Here is a 16,102-nt window from a genome sequence, read left to right as displayed (position 1 = left end):
TCACTCCCTCTACAACTCCCTCGTCCACTCTTCTCTTCCCACCAATTATGCCTTTGGTACCTATTCCTGTGACCGCAAGCAGCGCCTCGGAGCTGCAAACTATCCTGAGTAAAGCAACACTTCACTTGTGAATCTGTGGGGGTCTTCTCCTACATCCAGTGCTCCTGGAGCAGCTTCCTATATGTTGGGGAGACTGGACACAGACTGGGAGATCATTTCACTCTGTCTGCTCCAACAACGAACACCCACCAATTGACAACCACTTTAATTCCACATACATTTGCCAGATTGACATGGCTGTCCATGGCTTCATGACTGCCAAATTTATGTCACCACAAATTGGAGGAACAATACCTGATATTTGGTCTCAGTAGTCTCCAACTAAATGGCATCAATATTAGCCTCCAATTTTTGTTAATCCCTCTTCCAGTCTCTTTTCTTAATCCTCGGTCTCCCTTCCTCCGGCTACCCACTCCTTCCCTTCCTTCTCCCACCAAAGAGTAATCTTTCTTAGCCCTTTGCCCTCTCCTCCTATCATTTCTCATCTTCTACCCTTCCACCCATATCCACCAATTGACACTTACCTGTTAATCTATGCTCTTCCTCTCTCCTCTTCATACTTATCCTCCCCTCCCCACCTTTTTATTCAGGTGTCTGCCTGATTTTCCACATTTCTCATGAAGAGCTCAAGTCCAAAACACTGATTGCCTTTTACTTCCTATGGATGCCTCATGACCTGCTGAATTTCTCCAGCACTTATTATGTACTGTACTAGACTCCAGCATCTGAAGATTTTCTTATACACTCTCATATTATACTCATTTTCACTTAAGGATTCTCTGGGACAGAGAACTCAAGAGATTCACCATCTTTTGTGAGAAGAAAATTCCATATACTTTCCTTCTTTCCAGATTCTCCCACCAGTGAAAACATCTGCCCTGCTATTACAATAAGATCACTTCTCAATATTTTAAACTGTAAGAAGTGGTTCTCAACCAGTGGGCCGTGGGTCACAGTATGTTTCCATGTGGGTCTTTAAAAATGTTCAATAAAATACTTTAAATTAGATAAAGAAGTGTTTTTTACAGAGCTACCTTTGATTTGAAAATCTTACTCAGTCATTGCCACTAGTGGGCCATGGCACATTAAGCTGGAAACCAGGTGGGTCTTAGACCAAAAAAGATTGAGAACCACTACGAGTACATACTCAATCTGTTTAGTCTTTCTTGACAGGACAATCCTCTCATCCAATAAAATAGTCCAATGAATCTCTTCTTCACTGCCTCCAATGCCACTGTATTGTTATAGTAAGGGGACAAAAAAATGTGGCTTCACTAACACCCTGTACAATTGAACTTGTAGTGAGGAGGAGGAAGATGAGGTGCAGAAATTAAGGAAGTCTATTTCATTATCTTCTCTTTCTTCTTTGGCCTGGCTTCGCGGACGAAGATTTACGGAGGGGTAATATCCACGTCAGCTGCAGGCTCGTTTGTGGCTGACAAGTCCGATGCGGGACAGGCAGACACGGTTGCAGCGGTTGCAAGGGAAAATTGGTTGGTTGGGGTTGGGTGTTGGGTTTTTCCTCCTTTGTCTTTTGTCAGTGAGGTGGGCTCTGCGGTCTTCTTCAAAGGAGGTTGCAGCCCGCTGAACTGTGAGGCGCCAAGATGCACGGTTTGAGGCGATATCAGCCCACTGGCGGTGGTCAATGTGGCAGGCACCAAGAGATTTCTTTAGGCAGTCCTTGTACCTCTTCTTTGGTGCACCTCTGTCACGGTGGCCAGTGGAGAGCTCGCCATATAACACGATCTTGGGAAGGCGATGGTTCTCCATTCTGGAGACGTGACCTACGACCTACCCAGCGCATTATAACGCTATTATAACTTTATAACTTTGCTTCAGTGAAGTGCATTTGATCTGTTGACAGATTTTTAATGTGATATCCTTAGGACTTCAATCATGTTACCAGATAGCCTTTAAGTAAACACTTTATTTGTGATAGATTATCTGAATAGAGAGCAGATGCATAGATTTCTTTATGAGAGGAACTACTGTGTTTGATCAGTAAGAACTCCAACTGTATAATCAGGTTTGTCAGGGCTCAGGGGCATTAATTATCTGCTTATTAGCCAATTTAGATATGCATACCATACTGATACCTTCCAAGGGATTATTAACCTCTATCAATTTACCGAGGCATTTAGATAGACACATAAATAGGCAAGGCATACAGTCTAAATGCTGGCAAAAGGGATTAATGGATGGGCAAAAGGGATTAATGGATGGGCAAAAGGGATTAATGGATGGGCAAAAGGGATTAATGGATGGGCAAAAGGGATTAATGGATGGGCAAAAGGGATTAATGGATGGGCAAAAGGGATTAATGGATGGGCAAAAGGGATTAATGGATGGGCAAAAGGGATTAATGGATGGGCAAAAGGGATTAATGGATGGGCAAAAAGATTGGCATGAATAGGCTGCATGGTCTCCTTCTGTGCTGTGTGCCTCAAAGACTGTCATTTATCTGAAAATGCTTAATATTATAATAAATTGGCATTGTGTTTAGTTTTTGTGCAGAGGTGATAGGTGTAGCATGATACATCATTTAAAAGTATTTTATGAAGAAATATGAATACAAGTAGATAAATTAATTGAAAAATAACTCAATTTTCAGACTTGCCTGTAATGTCTTTTAAGTCAAATAAAATGCTTCAGAACCCTTTAATATATTCAGTTCTGACAAATAAAGTAAGTTATCAATTGGAAAAAGTGCTCACCTTGTTAACTCAAACACAGGTCTTGTTAATGCAAATCCAATTTCTAATCACGTTTAGAAATTTGTAATCACTTTAACTACTTGTGGTACAAGTTGTAGGCCAGAAATACAATTTATAAATTTCGGCATATTTTGGGATTCTTCTGTGCTGATATTAAGGTGAATGTTCTATCTATGAAAAATGCTTGTCACATAGGTAAATTCTATATTTGGAATAATAAATTTAAAGATACATTGACAGAAGAAGTTCAAACAAAAGCCCTTTTCAGATAATTGTATTCTTTTTGGGATTCCTGAATATTGTGAATAGACATTTTTTCAGAGAGTATTTACCTTCACTTTTGAATGGTATATAAGTAAATTAAGTATTGAATGGAAAATTTGTTTTAACAAGTTTTCTAATCTGGTGAGATTGTGGAGGCATTGTACTTTGATCTTTCAGGAATCAACAGATTCTGACTTGGTCCTGGAGGACTGGAAAATCATAAATGTCGCCCCACTATTCAAGAAGGAAGAGGCAGTAGAAAGGAAATGATAGACCAGTTAGCCTTACATTAGTGGTAGAGAAGATGTTGGAGTTGATAGTCAAGGATGAGGTTACAGAGTACTTGGTGGTACATGACCAGATAGGGCTAAGCCAGCATAGTTTCCTTAAGGGAGAATCTTCTTTGACAAATTTATTGGAATTTTTGAAGTGACAAGCAGGGTAGATAAGGGAGATGCAATGGATGTTGTGTATTTAGATTTTCAGAAGGCCTTTAACAAGATGCTGCACATGAGGCTACTTAACAAGTTAAGAGCCATTGTATTACAGGAAGCATACTAGCATGGGTAGAGCAGTGGCTGATTGGCAGGAAGCAGAGAATTGGAATCAATGGATCGTATTCTGGTTAGACGCCAGTTGCTAGTGATGTTCCACAGGGATCATTGTTGAGGCCGCTTCTTTTTATGTTGTATGTCAATGATTTAGATTATGGAATGAACGGCTTTGTGACCAAGTTTGCACATGATACAAAGGTAGATGGAAGAGCATATAGCATTGAGGAAACAGGAAGGCTGCAGAAGGACTTCAACAATTTAGGAGAATGGGCAGAGAAGTGGCAAATGAATGACAATGTCAGAAAGTGTACATTCATGCACTTTGGTAGAAGAAGAAAATGGGTAGACTATTTTTGAAATGGGGAGAAAAATGAAAATTCCCAAATGCAAAGGGAGCTGAGAGTCCTCAAGCAGGATACCCTGAAGGTAAATTTGCTGGTCGAGTTGGTGGTGAAAAATAGACTAGACGAGTAGTGATGTGATGTTGATCATTTTTAAGGCACTGGTGAGACCCACTTGGAGTATTGTGAGCATTTTTGGTTTCCTGATTCATGAAAGGATGTGCTGGCATTGGAGAGGATTCAGAGGAGCTTCACAAGGATGCTTTTGGGAATGAAAGGATTATCGTATAAGGAACACTTGACAGCTCTTGCCCTGTACTCATTGAAACTTTTTGAATGTTGAAAGGCATGGACAGAGTAGATATAGAAAGATTGTTTCTAATGTGGCAGAGTCTAGGACAAGAGGGCACAACTTCATGATTGAAGGGTGTCTTCTTAGAACAGAGATGCGGAGGAATTTCTTTAGCCAGAGGGTGGTGAATCTGTGGAATTTGTTGCCACAGACGGTTGTGGTAACTAAGACAGTGGGTGTATTTAAGGAAGATAGGCTCTGGATTAACCATGGCATCACAGATTATGGGAAGAAGGCTGGGCATTGAGGCTGAGTGGGGAAAATGGATCAGCTCATGATTGAATGGTGGGGCAATCTCAATAGTCTGAATAGCCTATTTCTGCTCCTATGTCTTTGGTCTAAGTTGTTTGAAATGATTGCTTTAGATTTCAGAGCTACTAGTGGCATATCAGTGGTATTTCATCTTTGTTCTTTAGAACTAAACTAGCCATTATATTTTTTTTCTCACCCTTAAATAATTCACTGTATTGACATAACTTCTGCCTATATTTTCAGGATTTACTTTCCTTTACTGCTGATGGAAATGAGATCATGTGGGACAGTAAACGAGGCTTTGTTATTCCCAGACCCACTTACAAGTTTATTTGCCTACTATCATGTGAAACCACTGTGAATGGAAAGACGTTTTATTCTTATTATCTAACACATAGGGAAGGTTTGTCGCAGCACTTTTCTAATCTGCCATTGTTATAACTGGTGTGTAATAATGTATTGTGCTGTCATTCCTGTTATTTTTTATAACCTAATATTTCAGATACTTTGTGTTAAAATGTTCATAAATGTCAGTTGTTTGTTCCCTCTAAGCAGATTATCAATTTTACAATGACATCTCAAAACAGTAATTTTTGAGTAACCACATAACCACTTACAGCACAGAACAGGCCAGTTCGGCCCTACTAGTCCATGCCGTAACAAATCCCCACCCTCCTAGTCCCACTTACCAGCACCCGGTCCATACCCCTCCAGTCCTCTCCTATCCATGTAACTATCCAGTCTTTCCTTAAATATAACCAATGATCCCGCCTCGACCACGTCTGTCGGAAGCTCATTCCACATCCCTACCACCCTTTGCGTAAAGAAATTTCCCCTCATGTTCCCCTTATAATTTTCCCCCTTCAATCTTAAACCATGCCCTCTAGTTTGAATCTCCCCCACTCTTAATTGAAAAAGCCTATCCACGTTTACTCTGTCTGTCCCTTTTAAAATCTTAAACACCTCGATCAAGTCCCCTCTCAATCTTCTACGCTCCAGAGAAAAAAGCCCCAGTCTGCACAACCTTTCCCTGTAACTCAAACCTTGAAATCCTGTCAACATTCTCGTGAACCTAGTCTATTCACCTATCTACCTGGTCCATTCATATTTATTAGTTTAAACAGAGTAACCAAGAATTTAGATTTGCAAAACTATCAACATTTGTTGACATTGCACGGTGAAACCGACAAGTTTATTGTACTGTGGAAAAAATCCTGAAGTTGTCAAATTCATCTTCCTCTAACTGACTGCACTGTTTTGATGACTTCTATGTTGGAATCGAGTGCAAATATTACATTGATGGAAATTTTCACAATTCTATGAACTATTTTTTAATTTAAAATACTGTGAACATGTTCCACTTAGATAAATTTTGTTTATTTGAGTTTTAAATATTGTTGCATAGCAAACTTCTCAGATCAAATAACTAATTTATCATTATAATCCCCTCAAATATTTCATATTGGATCCCTTTCTATTAATTAGATTAAAATTTTAATTGAATTAGATATTTTTCAAGGATAATTTGATATATCACTTTCTACTTTAATCATTGTGTGTGCTTCAATCTTCCATGCTGGAAAAAAACACATCTAAAGACTGCTTTTTATCCCCTGATTTTTGTTGACTCTGATAATTCTTCAATTTGATGGGCTTCTCAGCCAGCCAGAATGACATCTTGGTTACAGGACATTGTTGATTACTTTGAACCAAAGTCTAACATCTATTACTGCCATAAAAGTGGAAAATCGTGTGTAGAAATTATCAAATCTTGGTGGGCCAACATCTTTTACTTTCACACTGATTCCCTCATCAAACCCAATAAAGACCTGTGCCAAATCAGTCTTTGCAGACCCAAAGAAGACAATTCATTTAAAGCCAAATAGAGTCACCCAAGTAATTTCAAACCTGGCGTAAACATATCGCCCATTCATTCAAGAAAATATTGTACAGACATTATTTTAAGATGACTAATTTACCTTGTTATATTGATCTCCTCTTTTCACACAGAAGTCCATCAATTTACTTTAGTGAACTGTTTGTTCTTTAGGTGAGAAAACAGATGTAAAAGAAACAGAAGAGAGAATATAACCAGCAATGGGCGAAAAAGTGCTACCAACTTTTACTTAATATAGTTGAACCTATTGTGCATCATTAGTTCATATGCAAATATGCTTTATTATATTCAGTTAATTTATAAAAGGAAATAAAATCTGGGCAGCATGTGAAATAAAATGATATAGAGATGTGTAAGTTGTCTATAATAATTTTCTATTATTTTTGTTTTAAATGTAGTCACTAGCATCGACAGTGTACAGCTCAATGTGACCAGTCCTGTCAAGATGCTGAGTGGAAGATCACTTGCTATAGAGTGCACAGTGACCACTGAATTGAATTCAAGAGTTGGGATATATTGGGATTTCCCTGGCAAAGTAGGTATCTTCAATAGGATACAGGCAAAAAAGGCATTAAAGTCACAGTTTAGTTGATGACACAGCCTTTGTTTATGAATCTCTTTCCCTTGTCCATGAAGATTGCCAGGAAATTTTTACATATGTTGCACTTTGTTTACATCAATTAACTTAGATTGGAAGAGAACCTGAAAATTTGGAAAAAAATTGCATAGCCTTTAATTTCATGTTTCTGAATTGATATGTAGTGATATCTCTCCAAATTAAAATCTATACACAACTATCAGACTGTTAAATTAAAGAAAAAAAGCAACAAATGTTAAAATAAACATTTTAATCTGTTCACTTAATAATCTAGGCATATAATTTGTCCCTTTTATAGAAAAAAAGTGATTTTTTAAAAAATACACAAACTTTATCACAAAATTCATTGTCCACGGCTCCTACCACTGCTCCCCACCCTCACCACAACCTGCATCTTCAAAGGAAAATATTTAGGTTTGCCTGTGTGAGTGCAACTGAAGAATTTTAACAGGATCTAAAATAAAGTGGTCCACTTGATTTGTACTTGTCCATAAGCCTAAACGTGCATTCTTTCTACAACCGGCAAGTACTTGATACATTTTGTGCCATCCCAAAATCCATTTTTAGCTGCATATCTAACTTATTCAGATAGGATCTCCCAAACCTGTGACCTCTACCGCCAATGAGAAGGACACCATCCTGATTTGGAACTATATTGCCCTTCCTATATTGTGCCTGGGTTTAAGTCCTGGAACTTTCCACTCAACAGTACTTTGGAAATAACTTCACCAGAAGTACTAGAGTAATTTCAGAAAGTTGTTTACCATCACCTTCCAAAGGGCAATTGGGGTTGGCAATAAATATTAGTTTCGACAATGATGATCAAATCCTAAAAAAAAACTTGTTTATATGGCTCCTGCTTTTCAAAGTTCAATGTGAAAGTTCAGATTTATTGTCAGAGTACAATATGACATCAAATACAATCCTGAAATCTAGGATCCAATTGCACAGTGGACTATTTTCTGTAGATTTTTCTGCACATTCATGTAAAATACAATGAGGTAAATATACAATTTTGTATAATGTATTAAAATTTTGTTATTTTATTTTATAACATATCAGAACATTTTAACAATCACGAGGGAAGGATTATTCTCACCATATTTCTGAAGTAAAAAAGCTGCATTAGGATAACAAATGATTTGTCTGATACACAGCATTTTAAACAGGAAACAATTTTCTAATGTTTTTATTTTACGAATTTAGTTGTGTGCAAATCTTTACAGAAGCATCCTAATATGAAATTAATATTTTCCCTTTCAATTGCTGTATAAAAATAATGCAAAGAACAAAATGATTTTTAGCACAGGAAAAGGCTCTTCCGTGTCCTTTATCAGGACATCTAAAATGCAGAAAGCTCCAAAATCCGGCAAGTGGGGAGAGAGGTGGCAAGTTGGGCGGCTGGGAGAGACTGACAGCGTGAGTCAGGTTGCCGAGAGAGACCGGGCGGGTGAGGGGGAGAGACTGGCAGCGTGAGTCTAGCGGGCGAGGAGGGAGGAGACTGGCAGTGCGAGTCAGGCGGGTGAGAGACCAGCAGCGCGAGTCAGGCAGGCGACGGGGTGGGGGGAGATGGCAGGGATACGGCAGCACAATTCGGGCGGGCTTAAATCTAGCTTTTCGAAATCCAGAAAAATCCGAAATTCGGAACACACTCTCCCCCAAGGGTTCCGGATAAAGGATCGTGTACTAGTACCTCTGAGTATGACAATCTGCTTTTCATTTGCAATGGAATATGTACTATATGAAATAGACTTCATTCAAATTAATAAATCAATATGAAAACAAAATAATAAACTAATTTAGAAAGAATACAAACTATTTAATTTGAAAGTTGCAAAACAAAATATTATTGTACTAGTAACTAATTTCAATAAAATAGAGTCTAAATGAAAGCAGGTATCCTAGAAATCCTGAGCAGGTGAAGCAGTTTTTATGCTGTTTATTAATATACAGAGGAAAAGATTCAATGCTTTTTCAGTCTCCTTAAGAAAATCCCCACTCCACTCATTTTTGAGAGTCCTTGGATCCTAACCCTTTGAGGTGAAGATGGTATAACCCTAATCTGAACCCAAAGATGCTATAGAGAATCTTGAGTCCATGCATAGGGAGCACGCAGAAATCAGTATGATAAAGGAAGAAGGAAATGGTGTACCATCTCACAAACTACCCACCAGTCTATCCTGTCAGGCATTCAAGGAAACATTTATAGTTCTCAGTCATCTCAAAATTTTCAGAACTGGGGTGAAAGCAAATCATTGCCGAAGCCTTAAAATAAAAGACACAACTTGACAAAATTGGATTTGTGGATTGCCTTCACTTGTATTATTGTATTAAAGCTTAAACAATTTCCTTTCTCTGATTGAAGCCACAAGTTTGTTATAGGCAAGGCTAATTACTTCTACTTGTGTTTTTCAGCGAAACAGAAACAATTCTATAACAACAAGAATTGACCAGACAGATCGTATGAAAAATACATTCCACAGCACCCTTGTGATAGACAAAGTTCTCACATCAGACAAAGGGAATTACATATGTCAAGTTAAAAATGGGAAAACCGTGAAGAAAAGGAAAGCAACTGTCAATGTTTATGGTAAGAAATAGTAACATTTTCAAAATTAAAACATTAATTTACTCTGTCCTAGAAATCCTTATTCTGTTGTAGCAACTGTTGTGGCAGCACGACCGAATAAAGAAATGTCCACACAGCATGAGGGTGAATCAAAGAAAGACTTTATTGGTTTGAATTCGCCACATCTCCATGCTGGCCCACCCACTTCCGGTGATGTACCTACTGGCTTCCGGAAGTGATGTCATCACGTTATGGTGTCATTCTTCGGCCGGCGGGCTGATACACGGAAGTGGAGGGCTCCTTAGCCCACATGTGGTGCTAGGTGCGGGCTACTTCTTGGCAATGAAGGGGAGCCCTCATCATCTTGGACCGGCCACATGTTGTGGCGATTCAGCCCATTTACTCGCATGGTCGCTCGGCCCCCTTCAACACCCCAGCCCTCCCAGAATCACTGCCGCTCTCTAAGAGGTCTGACTTAGTCTTTGAGCTGTCTGCCTCTGTGTTTGACCCAGGGGTTTGGGGCCAGCAGGTTGGAGTCCACATGCACGACTTTGAGGCAGTCGACTGTGAATCTGTCCTGTCGGCCGCCAATGTCCAATGTGAACACCACGCCATCTCTCTGCAGTACCTTGAAGGGGCCTTCTTACGGGCTCTGTTGGGGGTCCCTTGCTATCCTCTGCATACAAAAATGTATGCAGATCCACTGGAACATGGCTGGGTGGCGAGACGTGTCTGGAAGGTGGGGGGGGGGGGGGGTGGCGAGGGGTTGTCCGCCCATTTGTCCTCTCAGCCTGTGAAGGACGTCTAACGTGCTGGTCTGTGGGCTGGGGGGGGAGGTGGGTTGAAATGTACCTCCCCTGGGATGGAGAGTGGTGCACCGTACACCATCTCTGTGGACAATGCTGGCAGGTCCTCTTTCTGTGCCATGCAGATCACGAGCACTACCCACGCGAGCTCATCCATCCAGTTTGGCCTTGTCAGTCAGACTTTCAACGTGGCAATGGAACCATTCGACCAGTCTGTTTGCTTGAGAATGGTAGGCCATCGTATGGTGGACCTGGCTGCCGCAGAATTTTGCCAGGTTGGACCAGGAGGAGGAGGTGAACTGCACCCCTCAGTCCAATGAGATGTAGGTTGAGACTCAGAAATGTGCAACTTAGGTAGCAAGGAAATCCTGGGCGCACGTCTCTGTGTCACACACAGCCATGGGTATCACCTCTGGCTAGCAGGTGAATCTGTTGATGGTTGTGAACAGGTACCTCATACCTTGGCTCACTGGGAGGGGGCTTTTGATGTTGACGTGGACATGTTCGAACCTGAGTTGTGCCGGCTCAAAAGTCTGTAGGAGGGCTTTGGTGTTTTGGTGCACCTTGGTGCACTGGCACTGTAAGCAGGTTCGAGCCCACAGGATAACATCTTGTCCATGCCACATGAACTTGTCTGACAGTAAGAAGACCATGGACATTATGGAGGGGTGAGAAAAGCTATGGATCTGGTCAAAAACCCACTGTCGCCAGGTTGTGGGTAGGATCGGCCTTGGGGACCTGGTGGAGATGTTACACTGCAGGGTCAGTTCTCCTGGTGTGGGGCAGAAATCTCTGATCTTCAGGCTGGCCTTCTGGTATGCCTGGATGTCTGCATCCTCCCACTGGTCCTTGGCGAGCTAGGCAATGTCAAGTCCTCCACAGTTTGCGGCAACAGCGGGCCGGGACAGTGCTTTGGCTACTATATTGGCCTTGCTGGTGATGTGGCGGACATCCGTGGTGAATCCTGATACGTGGGAGAGGTGCTGTTGATGTCTTGCCGACCACGGATCTGACACCTTGCTCAGCGCATAGGTCAATAGTTTGTGGTCTGTGTAGGTGGTGAACACTCTCCCCTCTAGCATGTAGCAAAAGTGGTGTATTGCCAGGTACAAGGCCAGCAGTTCATGGTCGAACACACTGTATTTGAGCTCTGGTGTTCAGAGGTGCTTACAAAAGAAGGTGAGGGGTCGCAATGCTCATCGACCCATTGCTCTAGCACCGTTCCCACTGCTCTGTCTGAAGCATCCATTGTGAGGGCCAGAGGGGAGGTGGGATCCAGGTGTGCCAGTACCGTGGCGTGGAAAGCCTCCGTGGCCTCCAGCGTCCATTGCAGCGTCTTGTCGCCAAGTTTGATAAGGCTGAACAGGGGCTGCATGAGGCTGGCCACCCATGGGATGAAGCAATGGTAGAAATTGACCATTCCCAGGAACTCCTGTAGTCCTTTAGTCGTGCTCAGCTTAGGGAAGTTCTGGATGGCCTCCACCTTGTCGGGTAGTAGCATGGCACCCTCTAGGGTGATGTGATGCCCTAGGAAGACTATTGCTTGCAGGCCGAACTGGCACTTGGTCAGGTTCACTGTGAGCCCAAACTGATGCAGTCTGTCAAACAGGCGGGTGAGGTGTATCCTGTGGGTGCTGGCATCGGGGCTGGCAATGAGTATGTTGTCTAGATAAATAAAGATGAAGTTGAGGTCCCTGCTGACCATGTTCATTAGGTGCTGAAATGTCTGGGCTGCATTTCTGAGTCCGAAAGGCATTCTTAGGAATTTGAAGAGGCCAAAGGGTGTGATGATGGCCATCTTTTGGATGTCACTGGGTGTACTGGGATTTGGTGTTACACCTTTATGAGGTCCACTTTGGAGAATATCCTGTAGGCTCATGACAAAGTCATGGACGTGTGGGATGAGGTATCTGTCTGGGGCAGTCGCCAAATGGACACCAACCACCAGAGCTCTTCCACGCCATGTGAAGCAGGGGGGTCCACGGGCTGTTGGAACACAGATGATCCCCAACTCCTCTATGGTGGTGAACTCAGCCTTGGCTTTTTGGAGTTTGTCTGGCAGGTGGTGCTGGGCTTGTGCATGCACTGGGAGGCCAGCGGTCTCTATGTGGTGCTCCATGCCATGTGGCGGGTTGGAGTCATGAAAGTTTGGTCCCAATAAAGCTGGGTATTTGGCCAGTAGGGAGGTGTAGTCGTCTTGGTCCAGGACATGGATTCTCAGTGGCAGGAAAGAGTACCTCAACAGGGTGAGGGGGAAAGACTGGAAAGTTGTGGCATTTACTAACTGGCATCTTCTCATGTCTACCAGCAGTTTGTGGGCCCGGAGGAAATTCACTCTGAGTAGTGCCTATCCCACGGCCGCGATGGTGCACTCCCATTGGAAAACAGTGTCTACAATGTGGATGGTGACCAGGCGGGTCCTGTAGCTGGGAATGGAGGACTCTTTGGCTGCTTGTAGGGGAAGGCCTTTGGTGTTGTGTCTCGCCTCAAAGTATGTGGGTGGGATGAGGCTAATCTCCGCACTCATGTCGATGAGGAAGTCCCTCTTCATCCTCTAGACTCTGAGGTACAGTAGGCCTTTCTGTGTGTCAACTGCCGAGGGCACTATTGATGGCCGCCTGCCCGTTTCCTATCACCGTGTTGGTTTTGGCATTGGGGTACAAGCACGGTGGGGGGTCCATTGCTGGGTGTTCCTGCCCCATCAGTAGTGGTAGAAACAGTACTCGCTGTTCTTCTCCGCGCCATTCACGTTGCTGCTGTGTTGCAGCTACCGCTGGTGTTTCTGGTGGGCTGAACAGGGTAGCAGTGCTGATTGCGTAGATTGGTTGCATGTGGAGGGAACTCTGCTGTGGCATGCACAACAACCTGTCTGCCTCCTTGCTACGAGGTGTAGGGCACTGAAATCCATGACCGAAACTGCCAAGGATACGTGTACTGGAAGTTTCGAGAGGAATGGGGCCTCAAACAGGAAACCGACTGTGTGCCCCTCTGCCAGGGCCACCATCTCATGTATTAGCTCGGAGGGGTTTCTGTTGCCCAGGCCCTGCATGTTGAGGATTCCGATGGTGTGCTCGTGCTGGCTGAGCTCTTGGATGTCAAGGAGGAAATGTCAGAACTGCTCGTACTTGCGCTCCATCGGTGGGTTTTCTATGAAGGAGCTTACTTTAGCAGCTGTGGCGGTGCCCGGGATGCTGATGATGTGCCGGAACCTGGTGTCCTCTGAAACAGTTCCCCTGATGTGGAACTGTGACTCAGCCAGCTGCAGCCATTTCCTGGGCTGGCTTTCCCAGAACGGCAGGAGATGTATGCCTACCGTGTTGGTTGCAGGCGCTGCGACTGTGGATTCAGCCGGTTGCTGCATTCTCGAGTGATCGATGCTGGTTCCAAAATGTTGGAATTGTCGGGGTCACCATTGTAGCAACTATTGCAGCAGCACTACCGAATAAAGAGACGTCCACACAACGTGAGGGTGAACCAAAGAAAGACTTTATTGGTTTGAATTCACCCTTTCTCTGTGCTGGCCCACCCACTTCCAATGACATACCCACTGGCTTCAGGAAGTTATGTCATCATGTTGTGGTGTCACTCTCCGGCCAGCATGTTGTCACATGGAGGTGAAGGGCTCTTAGCACACACACGGCGCTAGGCACGGGCTCCTTCTCAGCAGTGAAGGGGAGCCGTGCCATCTTGGACTGGCCACATGTTGCGGTGATTTGGCCCGTTTACTCGCATGGTTGCTCGGCATGCTTCATTGTGTTCTTGCATTCAATGTGGTGTATTTACCTGAAAGAGTTAGACAAGTCAGAGAACTTGAGCATTTGCATTTTGTACATTGTCAGAATTTGAAGTGTATGTGAAACAACATGGAACTTTACCTTGGAGACTTTATTTGAATATTGTGATGGATTATATCATATTTTATATTATGTATAGATATGTTTTTGGAGGAGATAGATTGTGGGGGTTTAGTGTAGGTCACAAACACTTCACAAAACAGATCTCATTTAAAATGCAAGAGCTCTGCTCAAACCAGACACTCTGGGCCCAGGGCCTTTCTAAAGACAACAAAATCTGCTTTGCTAAAGGTTTTCATAAGGAGGTGCAAATAGAAGAACCCAAGCTCAAGAGGCTTCACAAGTAGGTGTTAATTGGACATTGGAGTAATGGATTATTGTTTTGAAAGCAACAAATGAATGGGCTCAGAACTTTGGGTCTGATTCCACAGTCTGTTTGGTTGTAGTTTGCTGTTCTAAGAGGGTCATGTAGTTTTGCAAGCAGAGAGAGAGAGAGAGAGAGAAAGAGTGAGAACTACTTTATGCAGTCATGGCAAGCTGGTAGCTTGTTGAAACCCCATTTTGAAAATGGGTTGTGAGTTCTGAGTTCAGCCTGTTGAAAACCTTTGTGGTCCATATAAGAGGAAATGGCTGGCTAGAATGATTCACCTGAAATAAGGGAAACAAAAGGAAGTCTGCAGAAGAAGAGGTATCATTTGGAAAATCCTGATGGGGCAAGTTTCTTTGGCAAGAAACTGAAGTGGCTGATTGGAGGGAATCTCCAACAAGCAACAAATCTCTCTTTGAAACCAACACGATCCTTCCTGAACAGTAACCATTTAAGCATCAGTATAAAAATTGCCTGATACTGGTGAACTTGGAGGAGTGAGAAGTGAGACTGGACTGTGAATCAAAGAACTTTTCTGAACATTTTTTCATAACTTTATTTATTTGTTCAACAAAGTTATTACATACAATAAGAAAAATACATATTATGAACAATGAAATTTTTTTTCTTTATATAAAAAGAAGAAAAAAAGAAAAGAGAAAAGAAAAAAAAAGACAACCCCCCTCCCCCTCTCAGCCAGCTCACTTTAGGAGAGCCAAAAAAGAAAAGAAAACTGAAATATATTTAGTAAAATCTAATCAAGGTAAATCTAAATGTAAATATTCTAAATATAAAAACCACTTATTAAAAAAAATAATTCTCATGTAAAACATACATAATTTTTTCCATTACTAAACAAGTTTTCATCTCATTAATATCTATTAATATCAATCACATTAACATTTTTCCATGTACTTCCTATACATTTTTTTGCAACAGATAAAGCTAAATACACAAAAGCAATCTGAAATGTTTCTAATCCCAATCTTTCAAAGGATTCAACTCACCCAACAAAAATATTGTCGGATCCAGAGGTATTTTGATCTTATACAAATGTTCCAAAACAATTGAATTGCTTTCCAAAAAGAATATATATGTACACATAACCAAACAGCATGGAAAAAAAGTTCCAACCAAATTACCACATCTAAAACGAGAGTCTGATACACTAAAACCATATATTTTTTAAACTTTTCAGGTCTTAAATACAGTTGATGTAAAAAATTGAAATTAACCATTGCATAATGAACATTTATCGATCTTGTAACACTATCATGACAGATATCTAACCAGTCATCCTCAGAAAAAGTAAAGTTAATATCCTTTTCCCATTTAATCTTAGATCTACTCCATCCATTTTTTTTCATACTTTCCTGTAATATTGAATTCACTCCATCAATGAAATATATCCTTTTTTTTTGGTGCAGTCACAAGAAAAGATTCAAATTTAGTCAATTCAGTTAAAATCATATCTCTACCAAATATTTGTTTTACTATGGATCGAAGTTGATAATAAACAAATTAAGAATTCTCA

General features: G+C 41.8%; 1 protein-coding gene across 6 annotated transcripts in view; it reads left to right on the top strand.

The window, feature by feature from the left end:
- The window catches only part of flt1 (fms related receptor tyrosine kinase 1), a 274,469-nt gene that overhangs the window by 48,594 nt on the left and 209,773 nt on the right, over positions 1-16,102 (top strand). For all 6 annotated transcript variants that reach the window (XM_069891516.1, XM_069891514.1, XM_069891517.1 and 3 more), the window contains exons 5-7: positions 4,781-4,940; positions 6,833-6,969; positions 9,448-9,622. In XM_069891516.1, the coding sequence (XP_069747617.1) occupies positions 4,781-4,940; positions 6,833-6,969; positions 9,448-9,622 (472 nt within the window). The remainder of the gene's footprint in view (positions 1-4,780; positions 4,941-6,832; positions 6,970-9,447; positions 9,623-16,102) is intronic.

Source organism: Narcine bancroftii, chromosome 7, assembly GCF_036971445.1.
Source record: "Narcine bancroftii isolate sNarBan1 chromosome 7, sNarBan1.hap1, whole genome shotgun sequence".
NCBI lineage: Eukaryota > Metazoa > Chordata > Chondrichthyes > Torpediniformes > Narcinidae > Narcine > Narcine bancroftii.
Note: the sequence above shows the minus strand (reverse complement) of the source record. Positions and strands in the feature narration are given on the sequence as shown.